Source organism: Diceros bicornis, chromosome 6, assembly GCF_020826845.1.
Source record: "Diceros bicornis minor isolate mBicDic1 chromosome 6, mDicBic1.mat.cur, whole genome shotgun sequence".
NCBI lineage: Eukaryota > Metazoa > Chordata > Mammalia > Perissodactyla > Rhinocerotidae > Diceros > Diceros bicornis.
The window spans coordinates 33,028,461-33,052,580 of NC_080745.1; the positions used below are offsets into that span (position 1 = coordinate 33,028,461).

Here is a 24,120-nt window from a genome sequence, read left to right on the forward strand (position 1 = left end):
TTACTCATCATTCATTATCAATCCAGTCCTTTTTTTTGTAGATTATGGGAATGGAAGGTTCTTCATTGTCCTGTAGTCATGGCCAGTATCAGAGACAAGTAAACTCGTTATCCTGGACTAACTGTTTAAACCAGGAAATTAGATTTCTAGTTTGTTCCATGGAAATTTTAGCTAGTAATAAACAACCCTCACATAAGGAAGGTATGTCCTTATGTCTAATGCACATATCATCTACTTAAGTTAAACTTCCTTGTTTTGCTTACCTATGGGATATGAGCATATTTGTGTGGTCTTTTGGTTAACCGTTCTTAGGCCTGATGTCCTGTTAGGCTAAATATTCTCAACTAATTTAACCATTGACATAACTTGGATAGTATAAAACTGAGTCTTTTATCCTTTTTAAAATTTAGAGTTCAGAATTTTATATGATATTCAAGTAGAGGGGTATGACTGCAGGGAAAAATATAGTAGATCATCATGATTCTTTCCTTTCCAGAGTTTATGGCAGAACCTGACACTTATTCAGTCTCAAAATCTTTGTGCATGTCCAGAAGGGTTCCCCCCTTTTCATTTCCCCTCTGGGCTAAGTGGTTATGGTATTGATTCTCAAAATGTGATTTGAATACTGTTGGTAATCTATAAGGTCCTACATTTTTGATCTTGGCAAAAATTAGCAAATTGACTATTGTATTTTGTAAAATCTAAACACTAGTTTATGGTTTCCCACTAAAAGCAGTACTGTTCTCTGGCGAATCTGGCCTGTCTCTGCCTCTTTGTCTCTGTCCAGTGTCTTGAAGGCTTGCTATTTCTCTCTATCTGTGTCTCAGTCTTTGGGTGTATTTGGGTGTCTAACTGTTTTGCATAGGTAGCAGGAATGAGTGTGATAGGTAGCTTATGATGGTCTTTAACTTCACCACTGCAAGTCCAAGGTATTGCGTTATGAACTGAGTGCAAATAAAGCCCTAAACTCATGGGGAGATATGATATTGATAAGTGAATTTAATTTAAAGAGACTGATATAGGATATGTGGGTAATTTTCTAATCAGGAATTCCAGAAGGTAGCTGTTTTCAGACATAAGGTTAAAGAATCCCAAGGGAGAAACTAGCCAGCTATTCTCTACCTTCCGCAATGTTGGAGCAAGCATTTCTATTAAACTGACTGGATATTTGATGGTATTAAGGAATTCTTAGTACCTTTTTCTGGGTGTAGTAATGATATTATGGTTATGCTTTAAACAAAAAGAGTTTATTTCTTAGAGGCATATTCTGAAATATTTACAGATTAATAATGTCTGGCATTTGCTTCAGAATGATCTGAGAGTGGAGTAAGTGGGTCGGTGGTATACATGTGAAATGAGATTGGTCACAGGCTGATAATTGATGAAGATGGATGACAGGTACTTGGGAGTCTATTGTGCTATTTTGTCTACTCCTGTATGTTTGAAATTTTCTGCAATAAAATGTTAAAAATCTAATGTTATTGTTTTGGGTGCCAAACTGGTAAATATTTACATATTCTTTCCCCTCTTGAAGAGAACATTCAACATGTTTTTGTGTGTGTGTGTGAGGAAGATTAGCTCTGAGCTAACATCTGTTGCCAATCCTCCTCTTTTTGCTGAGGAAGACTGGCCCTGGGCTAACATCCGTGCCCATCTTCCTCTACTTTATACATGGGACACTTGTCACAGCATAGCTTGATGAGCAGTGTCTAAGTCCGCGCCCGGGATCTGAACCTGCGAACCGTGGGCTGCTGAAGTAGAGTGCGTGAACTTAACCACTACGCCACTGGGCCGGCCCCAAGAACGTTGAACATTCTTTTGAACACACAAAACTAGTGTGACAGTTCTCTTTTCCAGTGGTCAGTGACCCTCAAGGAGTAGCTCCTTTATCTTCCTTTCAGAGGGTTGTGTTTACAAACAGGCTCGATTAGCCACATTTAGGTTTATGATTTATTTAGGTCTATGATTTCCAGGACATGTGGAGAAAAAGAGTGATTATGAGAGCCAAAATGATGTGCAATTTCGGAAGCCGAGGTCAAGAGAAGAAACTCCTAAGAATTGAATTAGTAGCAGTGCATAAAGTGTGTCATGCCTTTGCAGAAAGTATTGCTGGACACCTCTCAGGGATGAGTTGGACTGCTGACTGGGGCACTTTCCAAAGAGCTCAGGCCCATAAAGCATCAAATTTAGTGACAGCCTTTCTCCTTGACCCCTATCTTCTCTACTCATGACTTCTTTTAGAGCAAGGTTGGGAAATCCTGAAACATAAACAAACAGCTGTTTCTTGCCTAAAGACAAGAGGTATATTTTAGGGGGAAAAAATTTATACAACAGCTGCATTTATAGATTCAAAAGCACAAAGACTTTCTGTCTTTATGGCACTTCTATCTTATGTACGTGGTTTTTACTAATCTAAATAACTATGTGTTGATGTGGGTAGAATTGTTTGCTACTTGATCCAAGAGAAACGGATGGGGAAACACCTGCTTTTAGTCATTAAAGTCTTGTTGCTTTTGCACTACATCCAAGAAAATAGTTAACAGACAAAAAGTAACTTGCCTTTTCCTGAGAATGAAAAGGAAGACCTCTTTGGTTTCACCCTGTGAAGAGCAGAGAGAAACCTCAAAGGTGGGTTTTCTCTGTTCATTGAAATAAAACCATCGGGGACCCCATAGGGAAAAATGATTCCTGGGTTTTGCTTCTTCCTGCCCTTTCTCTCTCCCTACCATAGAACTCAGCAATTGGAAGAATACCAGTTTTTGTTCCTTATTGGTGCTACCACCTGTTCTTACTGCTGAACTAAATGTTCTTGGCTTTCTTTGGTGTGAACAGGATCTCCCTCTGGGAAAGGTGGGAGGAGGGTGAAAAAGAGAACAGGAGGAGGCCCGTTCCAGCCCTGTGCTCATTTGAGAGGGACACACAGGGGTTAGTGTGCTGCCGGAACAGAGGGGCTTTGTGCTACAGCTTATTCCAGAGCTGTGGCTCCACCGATGCATGCTGGGCGGGCTCAGCCTGCTTCATCCCTGATACACTTGCTTCTTCCTGACAAGAGCAGAGCAAGACCTATAACAGTAATTAAAATAAGAAAATTAAGAAGATGCAGGCAGAGGCCATTCTTTTTTTTTTTTTTAATTTTTATTTATTTATTTATTTATTTATTTATTTTTCCCCCAAAGCCCCAGTAGATAGTTGTATGTCATGGTTGCACATCCTTCTAGTTGCTGTATGTGGGACACGGCCTCAGCATGGCCAGAGAAGCGGTTCCTCGGTGTGCGCCCGCGATCCGAACCCGGGCCGCCAGCAGCGGAGCGCGCGCACTTAACCGCTAAGCCACGGGGCCGGCCCAAAGCAGAGGCCATTCTGAATGCATTCAGATACTCAATGTGTCTGGAGAAAGCTGCCTGTAATTAAGAGGTGAGAAAAGAGTATATCATGGGGACGTTGATGCCACTGAACACAAGAGCCAGATCTGTTGTTGCATATCCAATGTGGGTGCAAGCAGAGCTCTGACTTTGGGTCTTTCCCTTTCTGTGCTGAAACTCTTGTTATCTAGGTCATGGGAAATCTGCCTCTCTTGAATAGGAGCAACAGAATAGAGAAGGGTTTGGTCCTTCCTACCCAGATCTGAAAGACTGGGAAGATAACTCAAGGTAGAAGCATTTCTGACTCAAGGCCCTTCTTCAGCATAGGTCGGTGGCAGACAGGCTTCTAGGTTACAGGCAGACAGTAACCCAAAAGGACTCCCAAATAGAATAATAATAATAATAGCTAACACTTAGATAGCACTTGTCATACTGCCAGGCATTAGTCTGAGATATAGATAGGCAGATAGATAGAGATATAGATAACTTATTTAATCCCTAAATAACCCTAGGAGGTAAATGCTATTATTAATCCTCTTTTAAAAGAGGAAACAGAAGCCTAGAGAAGTTAAAATAACTTGTCCAAAGTTATATAGATGGTAAATAACGGGGCTGGGATTTTGAACCCAGCTAGCCTGGTTCCAGAGTCCATGCTCTTAACTATTACTCTATGCCATCTCTCAGTGGAGTCCTGTCCTTTCTTAAATGGGGTCATCTGAACCACAGAACACAGAAAGTGATTTGAGTGACTATTTTCTTAATTCTGTCTCTAGGATGTAACAATTAGTCCTATGCATAGGAGAGAAGTTAATTCATTAGGAACTGTTGATGCCTTAGAGTATTAGAGCTTAATTTTTGAGGAAAACAAGTTGAGAAAGACTAAAGGGACTGTAGTTCGCAAATATCATATTTGTGCAGAACTATTCTGGAACTAATTTCCCACTGGATTGTTTTGGAACCAGTTTGAGACTCTGAGCAAAGGACCAAACCTCATCCATCCCTTGCTCTACAGATATAGAGCCTTTGTCAGCAGTAATGTCTTACCATTAACACTTGAGAAGAGCAGCAAGTTGGGATATGATAGTGAGGTGACTTTCTTTCAGCAAATCAAGTGGTCAGACCACCATTATTTGTAGAAGCCATCACTGATGCTTTTCCCATCTTCCTTGTCCTTTGTTTCTCCACATTCCCCCAAGTTTCAGAATCCCGTAGGTCACTTGGCAGATATCCATTTGCCCTCTGGGAGTGTTTAACTCTGGACCTAGGCCTTTCCTTTTGGTCTAGTTGAAGAGATCATTGATAGACATTCTTCCATTTCCAGCAACAAATTATGGAAGGTCCTGCCCTGCCTTTACCTGATCTTATAATAAACTTGTGAAAAATTTCTAGGTTAACCCAAAATAACATGGAGTAATTGTAGTAGATTTCCCCCCCAGCTCCTAGCTTATTAAATAATACTAAATATGTATTGCTGGTACTGTCTCCTCCACATCATATGGAATCATCTGTAGAGAAATAATAGCACGTTACACAGTAAATTTTTCTTGAGCTGCTGTAGGGATAGATGTTCGATGTGTATGAGGAGAAACGATGCTAGTTAGAGAATAGAGTGAGGAAAACAGTTCCAACTTGAAATTAGTAGAGTGAGGTTTAGTCCCATTTTGCTGTAATCAGTTATATTACCTTAAGAAAAATTTTCACCTTTTCTGGGGATTCTTTATCTGCTTAAAAAAAGGATAGGGGACTTAATAATATCTTCCCTTAATAAGACCTACCCATATCACATAATTCATTCATTTATTCATTCATTCATTTAAAAGTAGTTATTGGTTGCCCTCTGTATGCCAGTACCATCCCAGGTGCTGGGAGTATAGCAGAGAATTAAAGGACAAAAATTTCTGTCCTCATACTTATATTCTAGAGAGTGCAGTCAGACAATAAATAAGTAAAATATATGGTATGATAGATGGTGACAAGTGCCACAGGGAAAAATAAAACACGTAAGGGTGGGAAGTTTGGGGAAGTGGAGGTGGAACTTACAATTTTAAATAAGGTAATCAGGAAATACTATATTGAGAAGGTAATATTTGGGTAAAAACCTGAAGGGAATGAGTGACTGAGCTGCTGATAGATCAAGTAAGATGAGGTCCAAGAATTGACCATTCTAGGTTGGTGGGGCCTCCTATTCTTAGATTACTTAGGTAAGTTTATAAAGTGGTCTCATTTCTGGTCTCAGTAAGTCTGAAAAATAACCCTGGGATTTTTTTATATGAAGAAATCTAACAAGAATTTCAAGGGAGTGACATTCTTTGGCATGTTGACAATGGCGTGTAACTCACTGTTGAGTGAGTTGTTTGGGTGGTTTAGTGAGGATCTGGGCCATGTGATGTCAAGGAGCACATTCTGATCTCTGTGGGGAAGGTCCAATACTGCTTGATAAGGACTCACCAAACCAGGTGCCACTTGTTGCCACTCTTTGTTTCCATTCTCTGGGCATCACATTCATCATTGTTTCAGACATAGGTAAAGATGGAGAAGATAGATACATTTAATTACACCAAAATAAAAAACTGCTGCACATAAAAGACACCAGAAGACTGGAAAAAGATATTTGCCACAGGTAGTGCTCACAAAAGACCGATTAAAACTAAATGTAGTTATAAAGACTAAAATTAACCAGCCTGACTGTATTAATTGCTGATAAGTCTATGGGGAAGTTTATTTATATTCATGCACTGGTGGAAGTATAAGTTGGCATAGCTTCTTTATAATAGCAAAAAATTGGAGACTGCCAAAATGTCTGTCAATAAAGAAATGGATAAATAGATGTGGTATAATCACATGATAAAATACTGTACAGTAGGGAAAAGGAATGAACCAGGTCTATATATATAGGTATTGATATAGATAGATAGATAGATAGATATCATTATGGGTAGATCTCAAAAACAATGCTGAATTTAAAAAAAAGTAAAATTCAGTGTGATATTTTTTACATAAACAAAAAATACGCACACACAAAAGTGTATTATGTATTATTTAGGGATCTACACACACACACATATGTAAAAGTATTAAAAACAGAAGATTATGCAACAAAGTCATGAGAGTGAGTGGCTGGTGAAGAGTGAGTGGTCTTAAACAGGACTTTAGCTTTATCTGTAGGTTGGAAGTAAACATGATAGAAGGTTTATTTCAGGGTGTTAGACACGTAGGTGTTTGTTATATTATTCTTTGTACTTTTGGGTAATTTTATACTAGCTAAACAGTTTAAAAGAAGGGGCCAAGTTTCATAGGATGAGCCCCCAGAGAATAATATACCAATCTATTTACATATAATTTATCCTCGTTGACTATAGAACATCTACCTCTATCTGTATCAGAGGAAATGGGGTAACTGCATTACATTAACTCATGACAATTGTCTCTCCTAATGTGTCCTTGATGGTGTCACACTCAAGTGGAAGATCAAGGATTCTTTTTTTGTTTTTTTTTTGGAGGAAGATTGGCCCTGCACTAACATCTGTTGCCAATCTTCCTCTTTTTTTTTTTCTCCCCAAAGCCCCAGTACATAGTTGTGTATTATAGTTGTAGAGTTGTAGCTTTTCTACGTGGGATGCCACCTCAGCATGGCTTGATGAGCAGTGCGTAGGTCCACGCCCAGGATCTGAACCGGCGAACTCTGGGCCACCAAAGCAGAATGTGCAAACTTAACTGCTACGCCACTGGCCCAGCCCCAAGGATTCTTATTAGCACAGATCATGCCCTTTATTCTGACTCTTGATTCTCCTCTTTTTTTTTGGTGAGGAAGATTAGCCCTGAGATAACCTCTGTTGCCAATCCTCCTCTTTTTGCTGAGGAAGATTGGCCCTGGGCTAACATCCGTGCCCATCCTCCTCTACTTTATATGTGAGAATCCTCCTCTACTTTATATGTGGGACGCCTGCCACAGCATGGCTTGATAAGTGGTGCATAAGTCCACACCCAGGATCCGAAACTGCAAACCCTGAGCTGCTGAAGCAGAGCGTGCGAACTTAACCACTATGCCACCGGGCTGGCCCTGACTCTTGATTTTTTTACTTTTTTGTTACAAACTGTAAGCATATCAACTCATGGGAAGTACATTTGGTTTCACAGCTGTAAGCATAGAGATGCTAGCATGACAGACTGGGATGCATAGAAGCTTAATAACAACATTGTGCTTTTTCCCTTGTCTAACCTCTTCCCTGCAGGGAATCTTTAACCAGTTTCAGTGTAGTAGTGAAAAAGTGCTTCCATCTGACACTGTCCGCAGTGCTCTGGCAAAGACTTTCCAGGATGAACGGCGTTTCCAGCTGGGAATTATGGATGATGCTGCGGAGTGCTTTGTAAGTGCTGGCCTCTGGCACTCTTTGATGTGGAGTGGAACTGTTGATGATCTCCATCAGAGACTGGCTACTTTACTGTGGTATTTACTGTGCCCCTGGTCTCTACAGTTACAATTAGGAATTTCCCTAGTTTCCCAGAGCTCTAGGGTGTCTCTGCTAATGCAGTATGAATTGCCTAGTGAGTTTATTCTTTTTCCTTTAAGCTTAGGGTAGTTTTGTGCTTGCCATTGCATAAAACGGTGGCTTTCACCTTCGGAGAAGACAGGGCTCATTAAAATACAAATTGCTGGACCCCATCCCCTTGAGTTTCTGATTAAATGGGTCTGGAGTAGAGTCCAAGAATATCTAGCTCTAACAGGTTCCCAGATGATGCTAATACTGATGCTGCTGGTCTGGGGACCACACTTTGAGAACTCTCGCATTACTAAAGATAATTAAACAGAGAGTAATTGAGTCCCTAGCACAAGTGTGATGTGCTATTAGATAGCTACGTTGTTCCCAGTGACTTTTAGTATCTGAACTCTGGGTTCTATCCAGCAATCTTCAAAAGACTCTCTGTGCATCCACTAAAAAAATCTGAGAGTGATATACATCCCATTACAGGGTAAAGTATAGGCCAAAATCAGAGGTACTCCTGAGAAACTGGATCATTGATATATATATTGCTGGTGGGAATGTAAAATGGTATAGCCACTCTGGAAAACAGTTTGGAAGTTTCTTTAAAAACTGTCCTTGCAAACTACCGTATGATTAAGCAGTTGCATTCCTGGACATGTATCCCAGAGAAATGAAAACTTATGTTCATAAAAAAACCTATACATTAATGCTCATAGAAGCTTTATTCATAATAGCCAAAAACTGGAAACAACCCAAATGCCTTTAATGGGTAGATAGATATTGAAACAAACTGTGGTACTTACATACCTTGGAATACTATGCAGCAATAAAAAGGAATGAACTACTGATTTACACAATAACTTGAATGGATGTAAAAGGAATTATGCTGATATAAATTATCCCATTTATATAACATTCTTGAAATAAAATTATAGAAATCGGAAAACAGATTTGTGGTTGCTAGGGGTTAGGGTTGGGTTTGGGTGGGTAAGGCTATAAAGGGATAGCATAAGGGAGCCTTGTGATGGAACAGTTATATATCTTGATAGTGGTTACATGACTCTCTACATGTGATAAAATTGCATAGAGCTACACACACAAATGAGTGTATGTAAAATTGGTGAAATCTGAATAAACTCTGTGGATTGTATTGATGTCCATTTCCTGGTTTGGATATTATACTATAGTTATGAAAGATGTTACCGTTGGAGGAAACTGAGCGAAAGGTACATGGACCTCCTGTATAATTTTTTTGAAACTTCCTATGAATTTATAATTATTTCAAATTAAAAAGTTAAAAAAAAATTAAGGGTATTCCCACCTTCTAGGAGGATTGCTGTTTCTCTGGGTAAACTGCCAACCAATTTGTACATTTGTCTGTTGAGTATTATTGATATATTGCTTTTGTTCTTTCCCTATTAGGAAAACCTCCTGATGAGAATTCACTTCCACATTGCTGATGAAACCAAAGAGGATATATGTACTGCCCAACACTGCATCTCCCACCAGAAATTTGCAATGACGTTGTTTGAGCAGGTGAACCTTATCTCTATCACATCTTAGATTTTTTCTCCAAGAACACTTTATCCTGGGATGTGGGATGTCAAATGGGTGCCAAAATAGTTAATGACTGTGGCTGCTTGGTTTTGCTTTTTTCTCCCGGGGCCTAGTGTGTATGTACTAGCTGTGGTGCCACTTCTGATCCGCTGCCTTTCATCCAGATGGTTCATTACATCTCCACCACTTCCCTTTGGTGAGTCTTACAAGGTTCCCTGTTGGTACCCCAAGGCAGTCCTTTAATTTGGGTTTTAACTGGAGGCATCCAAATAGATTATATCCTTATTGCTGAGTCTATGCTATATTGTAGGAACCCAGAACAGTAATTTTAAAATAACCTTTATTCTCCTTCTTTCGTCTTCCATCCCTCCCCTTTTCCTAGGCTCAGTTCTGGCCAGCAAAGTGGGAGGAGGAATGGGGATTCTATGAACTTTGGATTTGGGGACGGGCAGAGGCACCCACTGTGTTTGTGGGACACTGAGGCTGGTCAGGACAAGGGGCTTTGGTATAGTGGGCAGAGGAAGAAAGTCAAACATATGAGTTAGGAGTTTGCATGAATGATTTAGCTATAAATCTGTACAACTCCCACCATCATCCCACTTCCATTCCCCATCTTGAAGCAATCAGGCTATTTGTATGCTGGAAAGACGAGAAAAACCCTCACCAAGCATGTTTGGTGAGCTGCTGCAGAATGCCAGCACCATGGGGGATCTGCGAAACTGTCCGGTGAGTTAAGTCAGGGGTGGGGTTTGGAGTGGTGAGGGGAACCCTACAATTAGTAGAATTGAGGCAGAGCCAGTGGGAAACATGTCAAACTAGCCTTATATATGTATTTCAGAGCAACTGTGGAGAGAGGATTCGCATTCGCCGTGTGTTGATGAATGCTCCACAGATTATCACAATTGGGCTGGTATGGGACTCGGACCATTCAGACTTGGCAGAGGATGTCATTCACAGCCTGGGCACCTGCCTTAAGCTGGGTGATGTGAGTGTTAGTTACCTTTATCTTAGAGCTAGAGTTCTTGTGTGTTAGTATTGCTCAAGGGCAGTGAACACTGAACACAAAGGTATATCCTAGATAACAAATATTATAGAGTTTTGGACAAATATACTAGTGTATATGTGTACACATACAGGTACATGCATGTACATGCTCACATACCTCCTTTGGGTAGGTGGCAAAGGCTTTTTAGAAGAAAAGGGATGACCTTGGCCTTGAAAGACAGGATGGGCTTAGCTATTGATAAAAATCGATTTATAGAGTTTTTATGTGCTCTACTCATTGTTGTTTATATCAATCTAGAGTAGGGAGGTGTATTCAACCATGGGAGGTAGTAAGGTCAAAGAAGCGACCAATCCTGACTACAGCTGCTATGGGAGGTGAAGGAGGTAAAAGTTGGTGACCTGAATCCTAGAATATGAAGTTCACAGTGAAGAACCAATGTCTGTTGAGAAGGTAATGAAGTCACTTGGAAGAGAATTTAGTGGTTTAGTGATTTTCCATGCATCTGTTCAGGGAGATAGGCAGGGAAACAGACTTCACACGTGATGAGGTCTTTATGTTATCAGCTCCATGGCCTAGTGTAGGTACAGCCAGGGTTTTCCTTCAGTTCAAGAGAAGAACCAGAAACTGTGGTTTCCTTTCTAATGGTTACTCTCTGGAATAGTTCTGTGACTAAGAAGATCCCTTGTTGTTGTTTTTTAATGTCATTAAGCCACTATTGAAAATAAATGAACTATCTGAGATCTTATTTTAGGTCTCCTTCCCAAGTAATCTCTGACATGAGTAGGCTATGTACAATAAAATCTCCTTTTTCTAAATTTCTGTAGCCTACATATTCTGTACTATTATAGTTTTATTTTTATGATTGTTTTCTCAACCAGATAATTTCCTCAAGGCAAGAATCTTTTTCTTCAAATTTTTTTTGTATGTCTCTTAGCACCTAGGACAGTCCTGAACATCTAGGAATTGAAATGCTGGTAACCAGCATGGCAGTATTGCTCCTCCTAAGGGCTTTCTTACCCCCTACTTAGGGTCTCAGCAGGAAATTTATATTTGTGGTGCTAGCTGATAAGTAACTTTTGAAACTTGAGAGTGTTTTGTTTTGTTTTTTCAACTTTTCTGGCTCTTTCTATGATAGGCCCCCAACAAGAAAATATTATTGAAAGGTATGAAGAAATATAACCACCTTACCAGTTTACTGGCCACTGTCTGTCTTGCTTTTCCCTACATTTTGCCTTTTTAGGTTCATTTCTGATGATTAATATGGACTAGCAAAAAATCTTAGACTGAAGGGTGGAGAAGCAAGTCAGTACCTTAATTAAGAAATGATGGAGTCTGCTGAGAGAAGATGTGAGAGGGTTAAGTATGTGACTGTTTACTTTCTCTTCTTCTCCCACAGCTGTTTTTCAGAGTGACAGATGACCGGGCCAAGCAGTCTGAACTGTACTTAGTAGGAATGATCTGTTACTACGGCAAACATTATTCTACATTCTTTTTCCAAACAAAGATCCGCAAATGGATGTATTTTGATGATGCTCATGTCAAGGAGGTAGGAATATTCAAGCCCTTCTTGAAGTGTTTGGTGACTACAGCAAAAAACTGAGGATAATTATTGTTTGTCTTCAGTGTTTCATTTTCATTATTTTGATGTCTGCCTGCCTATCTGTTGAATTGATGAGAGTATTAGTCTTGTCTTCCCCAGTAGATAGCAAGTTACTCAAGGACAGGCTCAATATATCTTCTATTATTTTCTCTGAATTGACTCACCAGGCATTCAGCACAGTTCCCTATTTATAGTTGACAAAGTATTTTTTTCAATGTGTTAATTGGTTGATTTGAGTGAGAACAGTCTAATGCCTCGAATTAGGTTATAGGGTTAGCATGAAGTTAAGAATTCCAAATCTTGGAATTATCAGTGGGTAATACTGTAATACTTTGTCTCAGGGCTGCTATAAATTATTCTCTGATTATTAGCTCCCTACAGTGCCCTATCACAGATTAGTGTGTTTTGGGATAGTACAGAGAAAATAGGGCTATGATGATGTTTAAAGCTGGAAACTTGATACTATCTAAACCACAGAGTCTGTGTCTGAAGTGGTTTAGCTGATCTGCGTGAGTTAGGAAGCCTCTTGTGACAAAGTTAGCAGCTAGGAGACTGCTGACTATAATCTACACCGATCCATGGACCTTAAAGCAGTGTCTTCCACAAATAATAAAGTCTTTGGCAAATTCCCTGATTCTCTTCATTTTCATCTCTTTTTTGCTGTTATAATTTTGGACAACTTATATAAATTCTTTGAGCTTTAGGTTTTTTATTGAAAAATAATACCTGCCTTATAAGATATTAAATAAGATTTATATATAAAAAGCATATGTTTTAAAGTAATGAAAACTCAGTTATAAATGTACTGAACATTTATTATGAAATAAGCACTATGTTAGTTGTCTGACTCCAAGAGCACATCATCTAAGAATGTGACTGGTTCAAGCTTAAGAGAGGATGAGTTTGGGGATTTGATTGGATTGTGGTTTCCATGGCTATTGTGTCACTCTTTTCCACCGCTATGGCAGCACAGAATGCAGCACAAAGCTAAGGCCAAGAGGTTCAGCTGTCTATTCTAAGCAGTTTGACATTTCATGTCCTGCCACATGTGAACTCTGAAAAGGAATGTCATTTATTCTAAGGCAGTCTGTGAGAGAGTTTCTGTCTGCTCTTTAGCTTCATAAAAGTGATTTTATTTTTATTTTTATTTAAAAAAAATTTTTTTTCCCCCCCAAAGCCCCAGTAGATAGTTGTATGTCATAGTTGCACATCCTTCTGGTTGCTGTATGTGGGACACGGCCTCAGCATGGCCAGAGAAGCGGTGCGTCAGTGCGCGCCCGGGATCCGAACCCAGACCGCCAGCAGTGGAGCACACGCACTTAACCGCTAAGCCACGAGGCCGGCCCCATAAAAGTGGTTTTAATATTTAGGAGAAAATTATAGAAATGCAAACTTCAAGAAAGGGCTTTAATTTGATGTTTGTAAAAAGAAATTGATCACCAAGGCAGCTGAAGCTCCCTCACATAGCGTATTCACCTTTGAAAACTTTTATTCATATTTTACAACTAAATTGATGTTTCACAGGAATAAAAGTAGTTTTATTCATCATTTCTGTCTCTTACAGGGTTTTAATGCTTTCTAAAAGGATTAACAAAAAAATATTTAACAAAAAATTTATTAAGTTTAGGTTTAAGATATCTTTTGTTGCCTCTTTACCCAATTCTTGTTTTTTCCTCTCTTTTATTTTCTTTAGAAAAACTGAACAGGACGGTATGTTTTGAATTGCGGATGTGAAGTATAATTGTCATGTTCTTCTGGTTGTTTCTGGTTCAGATTGGACCCAAATGGAAGGATGTGGTGACCAAATGCATCAAGGGGCATTATCAGCCTTTGCTGCTCCTTTACGCAGACCCCCAGGGTACCCCAGTGTCTACCCAGGACCTGCCTCCCCAAGTTGACTTCCAGTCATACAGCAGGATGTGCTATGATAGTGAAGATTCAGGTGAGCAGCCTAGCTCTTTACCTTCCCCTTTTCCCCTCCAATGTGATCACCAGACATTTGGGACTCATGCTTAATCATAAGCCTAGATATAACCTAGCTTGGAGAAAGAGGATCCATTAGAGATAAGACAGAAGTGCCAACTTGTGGTGAAGCCCAAGTTGTGCCAGGCTTTGTTTCCTTCAGCCTTCAAGGATGTGTTACCTAAATCACCTGGCCCCAGTTCAAAAGTGGGAAGGAAATTATGGTGATTTAGGCTGAGATACTAAGTTTGTGAGGGAAACCTCAGTATTTAACTTCTAATACTTGTAGAGATGACTGATTCTTACTGGCAACTTAACAGTGACTTAAGTGAGTTGTTAAGACCAAGAAAAATGATATGCATTACTACAAAGCTAGCCGTTTTGTTTGGGGTAAGAGATTTTCTTTTGTTTTGAAATGCCAAATGCAATAGCAATATTCCTCAGTTTATGAATCAGTTGTTCACTTCTAATTCAATTGTTTGGAACTTAAGTCATGCTTTCCTGTAGAAACAATTTGCTAGTCCACAAAGGCTCATAATATATTAGAAATGTAACCCTACTGGTTTTGGCTTGATTTCTGAAAAGGAGGAAAAAAATGGTCTTTTTCTCTTCTTGATCTAGAGCTGGCCCTGAGTATAATTTTGAAAGAGAAGACACTTGTCTTTAGAATCTTTTTCTCTCCCTTTTGTACCTCCCTCCTGCTTGGTACCTGGTGTTCTTCCCACCCTTGTACCCCACCCAGACCTGCTCTACTTCTTCTCCCTTCAGTTAAACACTCATTTCCACTGTTGTGCATGTTTCAGCTAGGTGTTCAGAAGAAAGTAGTTCTGATTGAACTAATTCACACTAAAGTATAAATAATAGCTCCATAATTTCTCAGAGATATTAAAAATGCTTATAATGTCAATTAAAATTTTTAAAGTGACATTTCTGGCAGTATAGGAGAAAAATTATGGGACAGGGGAACAACTGGTTATGTATGCCAGGTCAGCCTGGGACTCTCCATCTAAGTAGACCTTACTTTTCACAACTTTTTCCTTTCTTCCGCTTTTCCCCCCATAGGTTTTCTAAAAGCCCCACAGTTTTTCACAGTGGCAGGCAAAGTGAGGGCTTCAGCAAGGTAGGGGCAGGAATGGGAGGAATTGTTTGTGTGTCTGGGTTATCTGGAAGTTGGGTGTTGGGAAGAATGGCTCTGGTATATCCTTCTCACCCTTCCATCTAGGAAGTTCTTGACTTATGGACCTTTGTTCTCATCCAACTCTTTGCCCCCTCTCTATCATTCTCCTTCTCTCTTTCCTCACTTTTGCATATGTGTCTCCTCCTTCCCTCAGGGAGGGAGCCCTCCATCTCCAGTGATACTCGAACAGATTCCTCAACGGAGAGCTATCCCTACAAACACTCCCACCATGAGTCTGTGGTCAGTCACTTCTCTTCTGATTCTCAGGGGACAGTCATCTGTAATGTGGAGAATGATTCCACGTCTCAGAGCAGTCGGGACACAGGTAGGGACTTATACAGTGGACCCTGCTTGCCTGATTCGGTTCCTGCATAGAAGGTCTCCCAAGAAAAAAAGAAACTGGGGCAAGTCAGAAATGTTTGTCATGCAAAGGGAGAAAGGCACAGAACTTTGGTAATTGAGTGGAATGAAAAGAAGCAATGCAATTCTGAATGAATGATGATGTTCTGTTGTACATATTCCTGTCGACGGCAGAATATCAATAAGAAGCATTGTGATGTGATTATTGATGTGATTGTTTATTCTGAAATCTACTTGTATCCTGCTATGCTCTTGATCCCTGTCCTTCTCACAGTGCCCCATTAAATCCTTGTGGTCTTCCACCTCATCATGTTCTCATGTCAGGCTTTGTTCCAAGTGAAGGACTTTGAGAGAAGGAGATTATTTGTGGGCTGGAGATACTTGCTGATCACCTTACTAGGCTTTCTGAAGGACAGAGAAGCAAAAGAATGAAAGCTAGCCTGTTTGTTATTGTAATTCCATGCAGAGAACATTCTTGAATTGTTCTGTTCATCTATAGAAGAGTGTACCTATGTCAGTGGAAGAAATCAATATAGGGTATAGAAGGAAGAACAGTGAGTGACTGACTGCTGAGATGAAAAGTTCATCACCTAAGGCATAGAACAGTGCCCATACGCTTACAGACTTGGGAATTAGTGAGCACGTCTTCAGATTGGTGGTTTATACTCTGTGCTTGGCCTTTTTTTTTTTTAAATAGAGAATTTCAAACATATTCAAAAGTATACAGAGTAGTATACTGCCCCTCCATGTACCTATCACTTAATTTCAATAATTATAATTCATGGCCAATCTAGTTTTATCTGGATTGTTTTGAAACAAATCCTAGACATTATATCACCTTTTCCATAAATATTTTAGTATGTATCTCAAAAATATAAGAGATCATTTTTTTAATATACCATTATCACACTTAAAAATATTAACAGTTATTCCTTAAAACCACTAAATAACCAGTGGGTGTTCAAATAGCCAATGATCTTATAAATGTCATAATTTCTTAATGGTTTGTTTGACTCAGAATCCAAATGAGGTCTACACATTGTGATGAAGTGATAAGTCTTTTATGTTTCTTTTAATCTGTAGGTTTTCCCTCTATTTTTTCCTTGCAATTTATTGTTGAAGAACTAGGTAGTTTGTTCTGTAGATTCCCCACATTCTAAATATTGTTGATTGTATTCCTCTGGTAAACTTTAGCATTTTTTTCTGTCTGTATTTCTTGTACATTGATAGTTGGATCAAGAGATTTGGTCAGATTCATGTTGGATTTCTTTTGATGACTATTGCATAGATGACTACCACAAAGTGTGATTTTTTTTTTTTAGACCATATTTCTGAAACTGTGAACTGGGGAGAAGCCACGTCACAGGATAAATAAGGCATATTTTCCAGGAGAGTCAGGTTTATGTTAAGGGTTTGTGAATGGCTGGGGATGGGGTAGCATACCCCCATTGCTTTAACGTTTGTAGATTTAGTTGCTTCAAGTGATTTCCTCCTTTCTTTCTTATGGGCTCAGAGGTAGCAAAGGAGCAGATAAAAGTAATAAAAGATTGCATTGGTAATTGATTGAAAATATGTAGCCATATCACTACACTGCTGATACCTGAATATGTACAAGGATTTTCATATACTAACATGAAAACAAATGTCTGTTAGCTCTCCGTGTATTTGAGAATCTAGGAGATTTTCTCTAAGACTGTCTTCTAATTTAATTTAGTTGCTTAATTTACCTCTGGCTTCCAGCAGCTTAGATGATTATATCCTTTAGAATCTGACCTTTGCTGTTATCAAATCATACTCATATATTTACATACTGTGGGCATGAAGCAGGGCAAGTTACATAAAAGAGCCCAGATCTCCTGGATTTCCTAGTGATTAGTATTGAGGAACAATGAAGTGTAATCTCTGGGTGGAGCCAAGTTTGGTAAAGCATGGTTTGTGGATGGGAATGAGAATTATTCAAATTTCAAATGTCGTTTTAAATGATTCACATTTAAGTTAGGTTTAGAACTGGGTCTTAAAGCCATACACAATCAGAGCTCTTATGGGCAAAGGCTGGGGCACTTGGGATAACACCAGATGTAATAAAAATTAGACTTTACTTGGTATGTGTTGCTAAATAAATAAAAAGAAAGCTCTGTCTTCTATTTATGAGAGTAAAAATATATTGGTACATGACATTTTTGTACAATCTTTAAAACTCTTGCCTTTTAAAAATTACCAAGTAACGTGTCCTTTTGGGTCACTGGGAAAGATTACGAGCAGATTGAGACTGGTAATTGCTCAGGAGACATTGTAAATTTGGAAGCTGCCATTAAATACTTGAGTTTCTCTGCATTTATCTATTGAGAGATTCCTACTACACTTAAATCAGATAGCCTTGGCCCCTACAGCTTCTGATACATGAGTACACTAAATTTGTGGCACTGCCGTGAATTCCAAAGGGAGACTAGGTTCTCAAGAGATGGAGGTCACTCTCAGATACCAGCTTACCCCCATTTCCTTGTTCTTTCAGGACACCTGACTGATAGTGAATGTAATCAGAAACTCACATCGAAGAAAGGGTCATTGATAGAGCGCAAGAGGAACTCTGGCCGGGTTAGGAAGAAAGGTGATGAGCCACAGGCCTCAGGGTACCACAGTGAAGGCAAGCCACTCTGCGTTGCTTCTCTTTCTTCATTCACTCTATCAAACTTTTGTCACACTCCAGACTAGTTTCTCTTTTCTGCTCAAAGGGCTTTCCTTGTTTTTCAACTTTAAGGTCTGGGTATCCATAATCATTTTAAACATTTATATTTGTTTCATTCTTTGTGTTTTTAGGAGAAACATTGAAAGAGAAGCAGGCTCCTAGAAATGCCTCTAAACCATCCAGCAGCACCAACAGACTAAGGGATTTTAAAGAGACAGTCAGCAATATGATCCATAATAGACCGTCCTTGGCTTCTCAGACCAATCTCGGATCTCCCAGTGTGGGGAGAGGAGGAGACCAGACTGACAAAAAACCTCCTAGGAACCTGCCTCTACACTCTCGTGACTGGGAAGTAGAGAGTACCAGCAGTGAGTCAAAATCCAGTTCTTCTAGCAAGTATCGTTCAACATGGAGACCCAAACGGGAGTCTCTAAATATTGACAGTATCTTTAGTAAGGACAAAAGAAAGCACTATGGCTATACGCAGCTTAGCCCCTTTTCTGAGGATTCAGGTGAGGAGATAATTAGGGAAAAATTGGGCTTTTGATAAAGTTGATTTATATATTTAAAAAACCTGGATTTTCTAGTAGACCTGGCAAGGTGCCTTTTTACCCTGATGTCAGGCCTTTGGGGATATGAGTTCAGTGAATGAGTAACTGGAGGGAGGGGGTAATTATGTCTTGATTTGAGGCAGATGCTAAATCCACCGCCTTTTCCATGCTTGTTCTTTGATCGGGAAAGCTAAAGAATTTACACCAGATGAACTAAGCAAGCCACCTGCTTACGATATTAAAACTGGTAGACCAAGCCCCCAGTACAAGCCCTGGGGCCCAGCACAGCCAGGCTCTCACCGTTTAGAGCAGCACCCTCGCCTAATTCAGCGAATGGAATCAGGCTATGAGAGCAGTGAGAGGAACAGCAGCAGCCCTGTCAGCCTGGATGCAGCCCTGCCTGAGAGCTCCAGTGTCTGCAGGTATTGTTTGGCCTTTGAATAGCGCCATTGTCCCTCACAGCGATGTGAGCCACCAAGAGGCTTTTCAACTCAGACGAGTGGAGAGATGGACTTGATTGCTATTCTGTGGGCAAGCAAAGTATTGTGCTCTATCAACTTTCTATGGCACAGCACCCTCTGCTGGGAGAAAGTACAAAGGAATTTGAGAAAGGACAGAACTTCTAATTTGAAGTATTTTTTTTTTATTTTGTTTATTGCAGTAACATTGGTTTATAACATTGTATAAACTTCAGGTGTACATCATTATACTTCTATTTCTGCATAGATTGCATCATGATCACCACCCAAATACTAATTACAACCCATCACCACACACTTGTGCCAAATTATCCCTTTCGCCCTCCTCCCTCCCCCCTTCCCCTCTGGTAACCACCAATCCAATTTGAAGTATTATATATAAAATAATTGTTTAGTAAATAACTTTTAGTGAAAGAATAAATTAGTGCAGCAAAACTTTCATAGTCCTACGATCAGAGAGAAAACTCAATTGCTATTTATTCTTGCCTTTCATTTTAGGATAGGTTTTTTTTTTAGGGTCACTGGAGATTGTTTTATTAAGCCAATGATATTCATAATTCCATAAGATAATGATGACAGTTTAATAATGCTCATTGCACCCTGTCCATAGGGCCCACTTTGCTTTCTAAATTTCAGATCTCCTTACACTGTTTTTACTGAGTTGCCATGGAGGCAAGTTTCCTAACAGTATAGCTCCTTTGAAAGGAGTAATTATATCTTCTTCAAGGGTGATAACCACATCCTCATACTTGCCAACTACTCTTCCCTGGCCACAGGACCCTGTTCAGTTTTACACATGAGAAGATGCTACAGAGGTGTAAGAAAGGAAGGCAATTCATATGAGAGCATATGTTTATTAATTCATTAAGAAGTTTTGTGCCAGACACTGTGCTAGATGCACAAAATGTGAATGTGGTGAGATAAGATGGGGGAATTAATGGGTATTTCAATTTTCCAGAAGTAGTATAGCAGATACTTTAATTATATTAGTTTGATGTTTTGTTGTTTTTTTGAGGGAATTTAGTCCTAGGGATGTTGCTAGTTTATCACCCTTCTGTTGCTTTTACTAGACTCTGGTTTGTCTTTTGAAGGGATCCAAGTGCTAAGAGATCAGCTGGGTTGGCACCTTCATGGCGTCACATCCCAAAGTCTCACAGCAGTAGCATCCTGGAGGCAGACTCCACAGCATCCAGGAGTGGTTGGACAAAGAATCTGCCCATCGCAGGTAAGCAAAAGGACACTGGATTTGGAGGATTGAATTGGACTGCCAATTCTATTTGGGAAACAGCCTTAGCTGAGCACATTTGAAATTAGAGGACAGTTGCACTTTGAATATTCCATCAGAATGTAAATATGGAGGCATTTGAGCTGCTCCATTTTTGGATTTATTTATTTTTTGTTCTCCATCACAGCTTGTCTGATTGTTTCTTTCTGTCTTGGAGAGAGCCCTTATGGGAGCAAGGAGGAACAGAAATATGGTGAACCGTGTCAGTAGCACCCGAATTCCTTGGAAGAATAAGTCCTAGGGCTTTCCTTGGTATAGAGGCAGCCTCTTGGGAATGGATTTCTTATTGTTTAGTGCTATGAATTGAGATAACAAAGGGGACGTGTAGGCTATGGGCAAAACTAGGAAATAAGCAGGTCAGGCCTACCCCTGCCTCTATATCCTGTCCAGTATCCCTGTTTTGTTTTCCCTCCTTGAGTGTGCCGTGTGTCTCATATTCCCTCCCTCTCAAAACAAACTCACAAGGAATGATCTGACTCCTTCACACTAAATTTAAGTGATGGAAAATAGTTTAAAGAATGCTTTGTCTAAGAGAAACTGGCATTTTAACAAGTCAGAGTCTGAAGATAAAGGAATACTGGAATTTCAGGTATGAGACACCAAGGGTAGAGATTTGAGGTAGTCATAGGTTTTAGCTCCCTTTTACATTCCTCTCACAACACACATCTATACTTACAGTGCATATTCCACTTAAGTAGAGACCCAGTCCGAATGGTTCAAAATGAATCCTTTACTTACTCAGAGCTGAAAATTGAGGTGATAACTAGGCAGTCTCCCCAACATGGAGACTTTTTGTGATGCCTGAGGGAAGGTGGTGAGTATACAATATAATTTAGTCTGCTGAGGAGTTCTGGGAGCTACTTTTCTAACTTAGAGGTCAACCTTCTCTGAAAGATGTGTTTCATCCCCTTTTTTTCTGGTCTCTTAGATCAATTGGAATAGTGTTTGTGGGTAGACGCCTAACTATGGTCTGATTTAATAAACTTCTGGATATAGATCTGTGGCCAGCTTACTAGGGAGAGGAGGACAGAATACTATATCCCAGCCTGTAGAGATGAGACCAGGAACATTATTGGTTTGACCACCAATTCTCAAGATACCCATTGAAAGTTCTTAGGAAAGTATACAGCAGTAATAAAAGGAAAGTATACAGCAGTAATAAAAAGACATGAACTCTTTTAGGTATGTGTGCCATAGGTTGCTGACATCTGGCAAAGCAGAACAATGCCTATAGAAGCGCAGGTATCTCTGAAATCCTGGGCTGGAGTAGGTTATAGTTAGAAACTCATGGAAGAAATTCATGCTTCCTAATGAAGTTATGCATTTAGTTTATTTCCCACATTTTAATTTATTTCATGTTGACTAACATTGAGAAACTTGTGATCATGCATAAGCCTGTGCCTCCTTCTCTTTTCTTTAGATAGCCAATACCTTTTCAGCACATTAGAGACTGAGTCTGATAATTTCCCTAATAGCCCTAATTCTGGACCAGCTGGATAGAATTCACCAACAGAATTCCTCAACTGGTAAAAGATATTTAGCAAGGAGTTATAACAAATTCCTCACATATCATACCACTCCACTCTCTTCTTTGTATAGTAAACCCTACTTATGCCCCACAATGTGATCCAATTATTTTAGTCTGGCACAAAACAAATATTTTTATCTGGTGACTTTGATCACTCTTTTAAAAAATTACAGAAGTAAAATAAGTCCAATAATTCAGTAACCTGCCCTTTGCCTCTTCAAATTGAGGGAACCAATGTTACCATTATGGTATGTATCTTTCTACATCTTTTTCTTTGCTTATACAAGTATATAGATAAGTTTATTACTACCATTTTTTTAAAAAATAAAATGAAGTCATACTATACATATTATTCTGTCACTTTATTTATTTATTTATTGGTGAGGAAGATTGGCCCTGAGCTAACATCTGTTGCCGATCTTCTTTTTGCTTGAGGAAGATTGTCCCTGAGCTAACATCTGTGCCAGTCTTCCTCTATTTTGTATGTGGAACGCTGCCACAGCATGGCTGATGAGTGGTATAGGTCCACGCCTGGGATTGGAACCTGCAAACCCCATGATGCCAAAGCGGAGCGTGCAAACTTAACCACTACGCCACCGGGCCGGTCCCCTGTCACTTTATTTTTCACTTAGTATATCATGGACATCCTTTTAGATCTATTTGGTTCTATCTATGAACAATGATAAAATTAAGTTTTTACTACTATAGATATTTTACAAACTCATTAAACAAATGGTGGAGATTAAGGGTGAGAAATTGACTTGCTTGAAGCTTCCCAGTGAGTCAGTGGCAGCATGTGGCAGAGAATGCTTCTTAATGGTTAAGAGCATGGATTGTGAATTTAACCTATTTGACTTTAATTCAACTCCATCATTACCGTCTGTGTTACCTTGGGCAAGTTATTTATCCTCTTTGTGACTCAGTTTCTTCATTCCTGAAATGTGGGCAATAATAGTATCTACATCATAGGTTGTGAGAATTAAATGAAATAATATATGTAAAAGTGTCAAAACTGTGCCTGTCACATAGTAAATGCTCAACAAATGTTAGTTATGTTGTTATTAAGCACTCAATAAATATTTATTATTATTATTATTCACAGCCCAGGTCTCACCCTGAATCTGATATGGAAAAACTATCCAAAATATGAACTCCAATTTGAAGCCAAGAGTTCCAAAGGAAAAGCAGTGCAGTGGCCATAAATGCAGCAGGTGCTTAGTCTTGGTTGTGGAATTGTGGCGACTTCTCTTCTCCCTTGCTTATATTCCAGGTGGGGAGATACCTTCCAAAAGCGAACTGGATGAATTGCAGGAAGAGGTGGCCAGGAGGGCCCAAGAACAGGAACTTCGAAGGAAACAGGAGAAGGAATTAGAGGCAGCTAAAGGGTTTAACCCTCATCCCAGCCGCTTCATGGACTTGGATGAACTGCAGAATCAGGGTAATTGTTGTGAGATTAGGTTGTAGGTGGTGGAGACAGAGAGAAGGAAGAAAAAAAAGTATTAAAGCTTGTAAATTCCCTGTCTTTTTAGCAAAGTTATATTTTATCTTAATTCAGCCATTTCAGTGAGAGCTAAAGTAGGTGACAAGCCTATTTATTGGAGACAGGCACTGATTTGGGGCCCATCTATTAAAAGCCTATAGATAGAAAATAGTATATTGTTTGTGAAAAATATTTCCCATGAACATCTGTAGAAGGTGTAGATCAAACTAGTCACAATTCAGAAACAGCAGAAAAAGGCAGTGAGCGAGCCACACTGACAGTGATGGGAATTCTACTTGCTGGGCAGAAACATACCCTCGGGATTTCCTACGTGGAGCTTCAGGGAAGTGGATCTGCCAAACAGGTTCTAAGAACACCGAGCATGATTGCCTTTTGATCCTCCCGTGATTCATTTCCCAATCTCAAACGATTTTCATGGACTTTACTTAAGCTTCCTCAACTGCCCCACGTTAGTTACATTTTTTCTTCACTTGCTTTAGGATGTCACTTTGTACCATAAGAAACTAGCCCTCAAAATGTGAGTTCAAAAGGCTGAGATACCTACCTTAAATAGGCTATGAAACTTGTGTCTCTATTTTTCTT

The 24,120-nt window shown here is 39.5% G+C and overlaps 1 protein-coding gene across 10 annotated transcripts in view; it reads left to right on the forward strand.

Annotated features, from left to right (window-relative positions):
• Window positions 1-24,120, forward strand: part of USP54 (ubiquitin specific peptidase 54) — a 116,745-nt gene that overhangs the window by 73,379 nt on the left and 19,246 nt on the right. For 6 of the 10 annotated variants that reach the window (XM_058543179.1, XM_058543178.1, XM_058543180.1 and 3 more), the window contains exons 4-16: window positions 7,595-7,729; window positions 9,269-9,382; window positions 9,517-9,599; window positions 10,024-10,129; window positions 10,242-10,388; window positions 11,806-11,955; window positions 13,783-13,951; window positions 15,303-15,473; window positions 18,021-18,152; window positions 18,326-18,706; window positions 18,936-19,167; window positions 20,316-20,449; window positions 23,308-23,475. In XM_058543179.1, the coding sequence (XP_058399162.1) occupies window positions 7,595-7,729; window positions 9,269-9,382; window positions 9,517-9,599; window positions 10,024-10,129; window positions 10,242-10,388; window positions 11,806-11,955; window positions 13,783-13,951; window positions 15,303-15,473; window positions 18,021-18,152; window positions 18,326-18,706; window positions 18,936-19,167; window positions 20,316-20,449; window positions 23,308-23,475 (2,122 nt within the window). The other 4 variants (XM_058543188.1, XM_058543182.1, XM_058543183.1 and 1 more) reach the window with 4 other exon arrangements.